This window comes from Hydra vulgaris, chromosome 03 (assembly GCF_038396675.1).
Source record: "Hydra vulgaris chromosome 03, alternate assembly HydraT2T_AEP".
Taxonomy (NCBI): Eukaryota; Metazoa; Cnidaria; class Hydrozoa; order Anthoathecata; family Hydridae; genus Hydra; species Hydra vulgaris.
The window spans coordinates 40,397,501-40,410,257 of record NC_088922.1 but is presented as its reverse complement, the minus strand read 5'-3'; the positions used below and the strand labels follow the sequence as shown (position 1 = coordinate 40,410,257).

General features: G+C 31.9%; 1 protein-coding gene across 3 annotated transcripts in view; it reads left to right on the top strand.

Moving 5' to 3' along the window:
* Window positions 1–3,184: 3,184 nt before the first annotated feature.
* Window positions 3,185–12,757, top strand: part of LOC136078153 (major facilitator superfamily domain-containing protein 1-like) — a 24,060-nt gene continuing 14,487 nt past the window's right edge. For 2 of the 3 annotated variants that reach the window (XM_065793215.1, XM_065793216.1), the window contains exons 1-2: window positions 3,185–3,225; window positions 3,313–3,413. In XM_065793215.1, the coding sequence (XP_065649287.1) occupies window positions 3,223–3,225; window positions 3,313–3,413 (104 nt within the window). In that variant the 5' untranslated portion in view covers window positions 3,185–3,222. The remainder of the gene's footprint in view (window positions 3,226–3,312; window positions 3,414–12,757) is intronic. The other variant, XM_065793217.1, reaches the window with a different exon arrangement.

Genomic DNA, 12,757 nt, shown 5'->3' with positions numbered 1-12,757 from the left:
ATGAAGCAGATTGTACTGGGTTACATGTTACCAGTAGCAGGATAACCTGATCTGACTATGACTAATTGCTAATCATTTAATTGTCCTCTGAGTCTGTTTATTGTGAAAGGAATTGTTTACACTTATCAGGTAAGAATAATATTTCTCATACTATTAGATTACACAAACCACTATACCATCCTGACGTTTGGTTATGTTATTATTATTTTTATAAGACATGTTGCAACTATAGTAGGAATAGTAAGTTACTTTTAAATAGTATTTACTAAATACTATTTTCTATCTGCTTCATGCTATTTTTAAGCATATTGCATATGTTTATTTTAATATTTGTGCATACAAACATGTGTATATGTATGTCTCTATTTATATGTATACATGTGTGGTTTTTATGTCTAGGTATTGATTTCCTTATTCATAGCCATACCTCTTGCATTCCTTACCACCTCTACCAACTCTAAAAATGTTGGAGCATGACAAAAGCTAGGATAGGTTTTGGGGTTTTACCTCTTTACCCTATTAGTTTTAGCACATTTTATATTCACAGTAACTCTTTTATACATACATTGTTATATGAGTGAGACTTATAAATATATATATATATATATATATATATATATATATATATATATATATATATATATATATATATATATTTCTGTATTATATATATATATATATATATATATAATACAGAAAGTTGAGAGGATTACAGTTTTAATAAAATAAATAATAAAAAAAATTATAAATTAATAGCTTAGTTTGTAGAGGCACCATGTCAGAACAGCTGGCTTTAAGTGCTACTATTAAAAAGGAAGACTAATCCAAATAATATAAGTTTAGTTATTTATATATAATTTAAATTGTTATTTGTTAGTTTTTTTATTTATAGCTTAAAATTGATTGATTTCTATAATTTTTTTTATTTCAAAAAGAAACTGTGCAATTTATAAAAATTACTAAATGTTTATGTCATTATTTTAATTTTTGTTCTAATTCTAAAACTAGGTTTTATTTTAGGTTAATTTTACTTTTTTGTGTGTTTACTGTGTGTTTTTGAAGGATAATCTATTTTATTTTATGATTGATTTTATTTGATGGATATTATAATTTGACAATTTTAATGAAAATAAGTAAATTCAAGTTAGTTGTTTTTAAACTAACTTGAATTTACTTATTTTCTAGTTTAGGGAACTAAGTTGTTCCCTAAACTAGTTTTATACCTAGTAAAAAAATAGGTATAAAACTAGTTTAGGGAAGTTTTATTACAACCCTCTTTCAACCATTTAACTTTAAAACACAAACTTTGACAAATGAGGCAGTGTGAACAACTGTGCAGAGAAACAAGCAGTGCTCAATACAACCGGGGATGTCAGAAGGATTGAGTCAGCATCTTATTTACAAAGTAAGCACTCTACCACCATCAAGTGTGTCAAAAGTTTAATTACTACATAAATAATGACGCTTGTTTTTATCTAATACATTAGTTATTCAGAAAAGTTTTATTTAATCTAATAAAGTATAAAATTTTTATTGGGTGATCATTATGATGTTTGACACCTTTGATATTTATAATGTATATAGTTTTTTATATGTAGATGGATTTATAGAGATAAATTATATATAGCTTTTTAAGCTAGAAAAAACAGTTTAAAAAAAACTTAAGTCACTAAAGGTTTTGTTTTGGCAAATGGATTAAGAGATAAAAGCTTGCTTGAGTAGCGATCATTATAGTATTTGTAGAAATGAGAAAGATGAAAACTTCCAGCAATGAGACAGCTAGCTTTACAGCTAGAGTAGCTCCAAGTATATTTACAATACGTTTTTTGATCTTATCTAAAAGAAATAGGGCATCATTAAAAGTACCAGACCATTAATAGTAGAACCAAATAATTGAAATCTGTATTGATTGTCAGAGAGTTGTTGGAATAAAGTATTAGAAGTATACAGTATTAGACCTTGATAATAGTAGTAAGAAGACAAATCGGATAAAAAGTTAAAGACTAGTGATCGATCGAAACAGAAAAAAAGCCGAAACAGAAATAAACTGAAATTTCAGGTACTCAAATTTGGTGCTGAAACCAAGATTAACATTTTGGAGAATATTTTACCGAAGCCAATACCGAAATTTTGGCTAGTCAAAATTTATTTTATTAGAAAAATTTATTTAAAAATGCAATTTTACATTTGTTGTTTTTTTACACTTTTATTATGTTAGAATTAATTGCACCTGTATCCCAAATTGAGACTATTGGTTAACCACAGTGACTAATTAACCATGTTACTATTGGTTAACCACAGTGGCGGACTGGCCCCAAGAAGCTCCAGGAGAATTAACTGTGGGCCAGTATGAATTTGGCCCTTCGGGCCGGCCTAAATCAGGTCGATCAAATTTTTTTCCTCAATATTTATCTAATTAGAATTCAAATATTTTCTCAGGTTTTATCAATCTTAATCAAAATATTATAAGCAGAAGCTTGTTTTTAGAGCATGTATATTTATCAAAATAATTTGTACTGTGAATTGATTCTTTATGTCAAAAATTAAAAAAAAAAGCAGTTTTTGTTTTAAGTTTAAGATATATATATAACAGTTTTCATTTTAAGATATAAAGAGTGCACTTTTGAATTATTTTGAAAATTTTTTTACTAGTTAGATCAATACATAATGTTTTAACTATAATTGGGTATATACTACTTGCAAAACCTATGTCAGGTTGATAATAATAAATACTCAAACATTCTTTCAATGTTAATATTTTAAGTAACATTTTTTTGCAAGTAACTATATAAATATGTTAATATTTATATAGCTCTGCAAAGCATTAAGTTGACAAAATTTTGAAACTTTGTCAAAAAATACTTTTGCACAACATCTGCAATAAGAAAATAATTCTAAAAACTTTTTTTTTTGTTGAAAAGAATACTAAAAAGTTTTGTCTAAAAGGACTGCCACAAAGCAAGTTAAAAGTTGATAAATAAAAATTTACTTTTTATAGCTTTAAAAATAATTTTTTCAACAACAACAAAAAAAAAATTATTTATATATAAAACATATTATTTATAATAAAATATCTCATTGTTTTCTAATATTTAAAGTTTTTACACTTAAATTAGTGCACTTAAAGTTCTATGTTTTGAAAAATTTTGCAAACAAAAAAATTAAATGATTATTTGTATATTATTTATATAGGTACGACCTACAAAGGTTACAGCCAGAAAAATGGTGGTTATAAGTTTGTGATTTTTCTTTAAAGTAAGTTGTGTCTAAACAACAAGACAATTTTTTTGTTTTCATATTGCATTTTTAAAGCGACTTGGTGACATCCGCAACTTAAACATTCAGTTTTGGCTTCTTGCTGTTACAACTATGTTCTTTTACAACACTGTATTTCCTTTTATTGCTGATGGAAGGTACTTTTTATTGCTAATACTTTTTTTTTAATTGTTTTTTATTTTTTGGCATGTAAATTTTTTGAATGAGGGAAGATTAAAGAACACTTGAATTGAGTAGATTTGTTTGAACAAAATATAATTTAATTTTTCCAGAAAAAAATAATGTTTAATAAAAGCACAGTATTTAAATACAAGTATTAATATAGTCAAACAAAAAAAAGATTAATTTTGAGTAAACAGTGAAAAAAAATTGTCTCAAAAACATTATTGTTTTTGTATAAATGTGATTAATGTAGTTTATATTTTTACCATTACCAATGTCTCAAAGAGAAGCTTAGCAGTAGCATTGTATAATAGTACAACATTGCAATCTTTAGGGTGCAATAAAATCATAAGGTATAAACTCCTTGATAGTCAAAACTAATAAAGAAATACCACAAGTTTACAATTGGTCGAAAACAGTTTTGAGAAAAAATATTGTTTTAAATAATAAAATTTTTTTTTGAGGAAATTATTTCTAGGGGTACCTTAAGTCACTTAAACATCAGACAGGTCATTAATATCATCCAAGGCGTACTAAAATAACAGGCCACCTCATCGCGCAGCAGCTCAAAAAATATGGACGCCGATGTTTTTTGTTTTGATGCAATTAACTATTAGTTTAATTTTTTCTAAAGTTCAAATATCTATTTAAAAATTCATGTAACAATATTGATTATTTAAGTCTTACTCAAAAAGTACAACCTGGTTAAATAAAAGACCAAGGATAAAAAGACTTAATATAACGCCTCGTCTAGGCCTAATTTTTTGTGGTCTAATAAAGAAGTCGATATTTTTATTACAAAAACGTTTATAAAACAGAAATCATAGTTTTAAAAAAAGCAGTTCAAAAAAACTGACTTTAACAAATGGTAACAAAATCTTATTTATTTATGTACATTAAAATATTGACAGCAAGAGTTTAAAAGTAAAAATGTAAATTACCAATTTTTAAACAAAATATCATCTAAATGTAAAACACAAACTTTGTATATTTATTAATAAAAGCTAACATTGTAGTTTAAACTTTGGTCAGTTTTCACCAAAATTAAAAAAATTAATTTTGGTGAAATCGTAAGTACATGCAATATCCATAAAAAAATAGGACATAGAATATCTACAAAAGTTTGATGTGCTAACATAATTAAACAAAATGTAACTCAAGAATATGCATTCACAATATGTATTGATGGGTATTTTTAGGCCCCCACGGTCTAAGGCAGATGTAAAATTTCCATAGGTACCATAATGCAAAAAAGTGTCATCATCATTTTCATTGTCTTTTCTAGAAACATATCCTGCTATGTAAACTAACGATGACTTAATATCAAATGGGAGTTGATCTAAAAGTTCATGTAAATGATTAAACATCTCACACTCATCCTCTGAATGTTTATGAAAACAGTTATCACAGGCATGGCCAGATGAAGCAGCAGCACTTGAAATGTTAATAACTTACTGAAGAACTAGTTTGGTTTTGCTGATATTCCACTTTTCAATTACTTGTTGTGTATTTATAAAATAAGTTCCCCCACTATCTTATCTGAGCTTTCCAAATGCTCTCTCTATGGGATCTGTTGTAAAATTCCCAAGCAATACATACATATGAGAATTGTTTAACAAATGTTTATTTAATTCAACTAAACTGTTACATGTTTGATATAATGCATTGCTTGTGTCCATGGTTATATTTTTAATTCTCTTTCCTTGAATCATTGTTGACTTAAGTGTTCCAGAAAACTAAATTAAATCATTAAGTTGTAAATCGTCAACTAATTAAATAGGATCTCGTAAGTGGTCTTTCAAGTGGATTCCTTCAGATGGACTATTTACATTGACTATTTTCCAAAACTGAACCACCTTAGTTAAGAAAATAATAGTTCCATCAATATCATCATCTTTTCACACCTTGATGACACTTTAATGCAATTGTAGTCTCTTCACAAAATACTTTCAAACATGTATTAACGTTTTGTCTCTTAATTTGTCTTGGGTTAGCAGCAACATAAGTCAGCTTAGACATTTTAACCAGCTCACCATCATCCAACTTTTGAAGCTTTTTAATGTGATCCCATTTAGCAGTATAGGTTTTTCCACTATAACTAAACTCAATTTCACCAGACTTCTCAGTTATCCAATTATTTTCGTATACACTTTAATAAATGCACAAAATCAAAAAGTAAAAATATACCATCAGTTGTTAACCATGGATATAAGCAATCAAAGCATTTGAAAAATGCTTGATTTACTCTATCGTTATCATTAATTATAGCAATAACTTTTCCATTTGCCTTCTTAATTTGGTCGATTAGGATAATAGTTTGATCATATACAAAATCTGAGTCTAAATTATTTACTGGTAACATTTTAATTAAAAATTTTCTCCCCCATAAAAACATGCAACTATGAAAAGCTAATACAGTTTTTGCAAAATTTGATTTGTAATTTACTGCTTTACCAAAAAACTGTCCCCCATGATAATGCGGTAGTGGTGTAGTGGTAAAGCGCTCGCTTTATAGGCGAGAGGTTCCGAGTTCGATCCCCACCACGTCCCTGGTAGTACCGCGCTCAACTTGTTTCTCCGCGCAGCGGCCTTGTTCGTCAAGGTTCGTGTTTCGGAGTTTTAGAGTTGAGAGAGGGTTATAACCACTATTAAGTAGCCTCCTCATCTGTAGTGGCCTTCTCGACCTTGGGGAAGTGAATAACAAAAAAAAAAAAAAAAAAAAAAAAAAAAAAGTTAGCTTAGGTTTAACATAAACTTCTAGTAATAGTATACAGTGCTTTTGACCATTGTTGAGTTTTGAAAAAATACTGCAAATAAAAGCATTATCATCATTGTTTGAAACATTTGAAGTTATACGAGTTAGGGTAGCTATACTAGGAAGTTGAAAATCATTTCTTAACTCATTATATAAGCTGCGTGACTGTGCAAAGTACTCAAAAGTTTGAGTAATAACTTTAGGTGAATATTTTTGCTCAAGAATATTACTTGAGTTCATATCACTCATGCATTCAACTTGCTGATGTAAAATGGTTTTCTTTTCTGACTTTTCAAAAGATGTCAAATATTGTAATGCCTCATGAACTTGTGACATTTGAACTTATGAATACGATTTTTAACTAATGAGGTAATAGTGCATCTAACTACAGCATGATAGGCTTCATATGATAGGTCATTAAATACTATTAGACAAAATTTATTAATACTAGAATTGTAGTCATCAGTAATCAGTAGTCAAAATTGTAATTATTGTATACATTATATTATTGTAATATATAATGTAACATAATTATTGTATACATAATATTGTAAACAGTAATCAGTAGTCAAAATTGTAAAACAAATTGTAATCAGTAGTCAAAAGCATGGAGGAAGAAGACAAAATACTAGGCAAAAGTCTGAAAATTTATCTTCTTGGGCATACATGGTATTTTTTTCATGCTCCATCTTAATATACAAGATTATTGTCAGATCAGGTTATCCTGCTACTGGTAACATGTAACCCAGTACAATCTGCTTCATGTCCTGCTGCCTTGTAGGATACGTCTTTTTAGGCAAAGGCTAGGAGATGCCAACTCCGATTTAAAACACCCCCTGCCTTGGGGCTCTTGATTGAGTAAAGGCTAGAGATGGTGTCTCGATAAAAATACTCATTTTGGGCAGATGTTAAATGCACCCAGCTACTGTCTTGTAGAAGGCCTCCTAGGCAAAGACTTAAGGGGTAAACAGTTTCTATCTGTTGACCAGCCTCGCACCCCTTCTTCATCTATTAGGCTGGCGCAGATGTATTTTTAATACATTGTTTCCAGTTTAGGGTGTTGAATGCTGGATCTTCTTGACTCAATGAATGGGTTTTGCTTGTGTCTCTATTTTTATGACTAGGCAACTCATTCTATTATCTCCTAATGAGGGTACAGCTCTAAAACTCAGTTTTATGGTTCTGAGGCCGGCTGGTAGTCAGGTTTCCCGAACTCTGTGGTAGCTCTCAGAGAGGCTGATTCCATCAACAGCTGAAAAATATCAAATTATTAACAGTGCCATGTTGCGCATGGATGGTGTCCCTGTTTGTACTTTTGGTGTGCATTGCGGAGGCCACATTTGGAGCCCTTTGTTACGGCTTAGGGTTTATTAGTAGTAATGAGACAATTGCTTGGGCTGTTAAACAGTGTTCTGAGTACTATCTATGCTTTGAGTCAAGTTCTTCAATCTAATTTAAAAATGAATAAAGTACCAAAAACTATAAAACACAAAAAACCATCATCATCACCAAGTTCTCTAAACCTATCATTCACTAATATTCGTGGTCTTCGAAGTAACTTTTCTTCTGTTGAGTCTTATCTCTTGCAAAGTTCACCAGACCTTCTTGCTCTTTGTGAGACTAATTTGAGTTCAGCTGTCTCATCTTGTGATCTTAGTGTTGATGGTTATCTTCCTCTAATTCGTAAAGACTCCAATAGTCACATGCTTGGCCTGGGCATTTACATTCGTAAGAATTCACCCATTTGTCGTGAAACTAGGTTTGAATCCACAGACTATTCTTTTATGTGCTTTCGTTTAGCACCACTTAACTCTATTGCCTTTCTCTTTGTTCTATATCGCTCTCCTTCATCTCAAGACTGCTCACTTTTTGACGTTATTTCTGGTCATATTGACCAAGCCCTCTCTCTTTATCCAACAGCTAATATAGTTGTTGTTGGTGACTTTAATGCTCACCACTCTGAATGGTTTGGCTCTAGTGTCAGTGATTTGGCAGGCAGTGACTCGACTTATGTCTTGTTTGTAATCCTAGTCAGTGCTCAGTTTCTCCACATTCACCCTTAGGTTCTTCTGATCACAGTTTGATCTCTCTAAAACTAATATCTCATTCTTCTTCATCACCTGAATCCCCCTATTATCGAACCTCTTACAACTACAGTAAAGCTGACTGGGATTCTTTCCGTGATTTTCTTCGTGATGGCCCTTGGGTAGAAATCTTTCGTCTTCCTGTCGACAAATGTGCTTCTTACATAACTTCGTGGATTCAGGCTGGCATGGAATCTTTTATTCCCTCACTCTCCTCCATGGTTTTCTTCACACTGTGCTGCTGCGATTGCCAATCGAAACCGTTACTTCCATGTTTATCAGCAAAACAATTCTCCAGGAAACAGGCGTCTATTTATTACTGCTAGAAACAATTGTAAAAAGGTTTTGTCTAACGCCAAAACCCGCTATTCTCAGGTCATGTTAATTTCTCATCTTGAATCTAATAACTTACTTTCTGACCATCAATATGGATTTCGATCTTCTCGTTCTACAGCTGATTTGTTAACAGTAATAACTGACAGGTTTTATCGTGCATTAGATAAAGGTGGAGAGGTTAAGGCCATCGCTCTCGACATTTCAAAAGCTTTTGATAAAGTTTGGCATGCTGGTCTTCTCCATAAGCTTTCTTCTTATGGTGTATCTGGCAACATCTTTAAGATCATCGAATCTTTCCTTTCCAATCGTAGCATAAAAGTTGTCCTCGATGGACAACACTCTTCTTCTTATTCTGTAACTTCAGGGGTTCCTCAAGGTTCTATCCTTGGCCCTATACTCTTTTTAATCTACATTAACGATCTTCCAGATATTCTCTCATCTAAGGTGGCATTGTTTGCTGATGACAGTACCATTTATTCTTGTCGTGATAAAAAACCAACACCCTCTGATTGCTTGGAGGGGGCATTTGAGCTTGAAAAGGATCTTACTTCTGCTACAGCATGGGGCTCACAGTGGCTGGTGAACTTTAATTCAGATAAAACTCAATTTTTTTCAGCCAATCGTTATCGCAATAATTTAGATCTTCTTATATTTATGAACGGTGATGTACTTGATGAGTCACCTACTCTTCATCTTCTAGGATTAACTCTTACTTCCAATCTTTCTTGGAAACCATATATCAAATCAGTAGCAAAATTAGCATCTGCTAAGGTTGCATATCTTTATCGAGCTCGACACTTTCTTACTTCCGATTCTATTCTCTATCTCTATAAATCTCAAATCCGGCCTTGTATGGAATATTGTTGCCATATCTTGGGCGGATCCTCTAATGATGCTCTTTCTCTTTTAGACAAGGTGCAAAAACGCGTTGTAAACATAGTTGGACCTGTTCTTGCAGCCAACCTCCAACCATCATCACATTGTCGTAATGTTGCTTCTCTTTCTCTTTTCTATAAATACTATAATGGGCACTGCTCTAAAGAGCTAGCGTCTCTTGTGCCATCTACTATAATTCATTCTCGTGTTACTCGTCATTCAATTAAGTGTCATCCTTTTTCTGTTACTGTTCCTAAGTGCTTCAAAAACGCTTATTCGTCTAGTTTTTTTCCTCGAACATCAGCTCTTTGGAATTCGCTTCCTTCATCATTTTTCCTGATTCATATAACTTGCAATCTTTCAAGTCGTCTGTCAATCGTGATCTTGCTCTACAATCTTTATCTTTTCTCTTTCAGTAACTTCCAACTTTAATTAGTGGCTGCTTGCAACCTTGTTGGAAGCGAAGATGTTTAAAAAAAAAAAAAAAAATTGTTTTCATGCTGTTTTGATTGAATACAACATCTATTCAAACAAGTATATGAAAATATTTAATCATTAAGTCTTCCTTGAGATTAGGTCATGGAATTATTACTGTTTTTCATAATTACCGGTAACGGTAAAACCCCGGTTTTTGCCATTTTTATTACCGGTAAAACCGGTAATTTAAAGTTTTTTCAAAGGAATAAAAAAAGGCTTGAAATGCAGCAAACCGACTTATAATTAACACAGATTTATATCACATAAAGTTAATCTCATATTAAGCTCAAAACAATACATCCACTTTCAGATATTACAGTTAAATATCACAGAAAAAGAGCTTAAACAGTTTAAATAAACTCAAATTCTATAGATTGACTGATATAACTTTTAACACAGTTGTTAGGCATTCAATACAGAAATTACTGCTGATTGCTGAGCTTTTTTTAACAGAAAATAAGCTTGTAAAATGCATAAGGCATCAAGAGTATTATCATTCAAGCTTGATCTGAGTTTTGTAACAAAAATACCACTGGCTGAAAAAGAACATTCAGCTTCAACACTAGTTACTGGTATACCCATTAATGCATTATACAGCATTTCTAAGTTGCTTGTGCGAGTTTTTGTCAGCTCAAAAATGGCCATTTCCTTCAACAGTGATTTGGAACTGGTGCCCATTCTCATCCTCTTTGATCTAGAGGGACACTTCAGAGCATCCTTGATAGACTATTCTAATTGTTCTGCCAAGGAAGATTGTCCTTCATCAATATTGGGTATTTCTTGACATTCTTCTTCCAATTTATCTTCATCTTCAAAGCTCTCCTCAAACAGACGACAGAATAATTTGGCAGCAGTATTTGGCAGAGCATTTCGTTTCATTTGTGGAGTGTCAAAGACATCCGTACTTTACCCTTGCTTGTCCAAGGCCTCTGAATCGTTTAAATAAATCAATAGATTTATTATATCAGGATTTCTTCTTTCCTTTATTCTTTTGACTAACATTTCCAATAACTCTTTGCTGAAAGTTGAATTCTCCATGCTCAATTTAAGGCAAATAAACTTCAGAATCTGATCACTTGAAATCAATGTTGCATCTCGTCTACATAAAGCTTCTGTTCCCACTTTTACTGGTTCTAGGGCTGCAACCAATTCTTCAAGTGTGTTAAATTCTTCATCGAAGAAGCTTATTTCACTAGAAATTTCGATCAAGGACATCTTGATAGGCTTCTTTAGCTTAACAAATCGAGACATCATGTGCACCAAACTGTTCCACCTAGTTTTTGAGTCAAGTATAAGTGATAATTCTTTTTTATACTCAGCTAAAACGTGCTTTTGAAGAATATCATCGTTTTTGGCAGGGGACTTGCGAAACAGGCGTACACAACATCTTACTTTTGAAATAATGTGTCTCAGATCTTGACGAACTTCAGGGGGTTGATCATCTTCAATTACTACCTAAAAGTGTCAGTAATTAAGATGATTTTTTTAATAAAAATAATCTTATTTAGATGCCTTATACTTTTGAATAATTATATATAATACTTACCTGTAATTCTTCATCTTCGTAATCACTGTCATCAGAGATGGAAATATCATCAAGTGCAAAATTTTCTTCTTCTTCGAGATCAGGAATGACTTCTTGGACCGGAGTTGTTTTGTATGAAACATCACAGACTACTAAGTGGATGCCATGTCCCAAGCACAATTGATGGGTTGGTAAAATAGCTTTTCTGAATTTTTTCATTACAGCAGCTCCATCAGTTGTAGCTGCCACAATATCAGAGTCCAGACAAATTCCAAATTCTTTTAGCTTTTCTCTAACAATGGTCACAGCTTTATCCGCTGGCATTGAGCCAAAAATTCTTACCATTCCCAAATTCCAATGCCGATTCTTGACATGAACATTGATATTAATAAACCTTCTGTTACGAGATGATGTGTATTCATCAAGAGTAATGCTAAAACAAATTTTGTCTTTCTTCATTTCTTCAAACTGTTTTTATAAATGTCTTTAACCTCAAGACAGAGCTTCATAATAATTGCTTTGATCGATTTTGCACTTTTGGCAAGTGGTATCCTTTAGCTCCCAATGCCGCTCTTAAAAGTTAACTTTTTGCCAGTACTCGAATTGGTAATCAATCAATGGCGACTAACTCGGACAAGACAACTGCCAAGGAATCTTTTTGGGTCATGAAGAAGTGATCAATTTTTCCAACTTTTTGTTCAACTTTGGCTGATACTTGTTTCATAGCATCGGCCTCGATATGATGCATTAATTTGAGATGAGATCTCATACCACTGGTAGATCCACCTTTGCACTTGATTTCTTTGCTACAAGTTTTGCACTTTGCCAGCTGCAGATCCTTGCTGTGTAAGAAGTGCTTCCATACCTCGGAATTATTGTTTCCTGCAACGAAGGTCATCTTCGTGTTTATTGCTTTTTCATCAAAGAACTGCTTTCTCTCACTGTGTTGCGTTTTTTAGGAGTTGCCAAATTAAAATGAAAGCAAAATACCAAATTATTTAATTAACAAAATATCATTTTTAAAACCACAGTAATAGATTGAGAAAAAACCGGTAACGGTAATTTTTGGGAATAAAAATTACCAGTAAAAACCGGTTTCTCATTACCGGTTTCCATGCCCTACTTGAGATAAGGAATTGCAAAAAATTTCAAATGAGTCAATATTACCAAGCTCTATGAATTTTGAAAGTTCATCTTCTTTAACTGATCTTACAGAGCTTTCAGCTTTCGTTGTTCTTCTTTTTGCTGGTGGAGGAGTTGGCACTA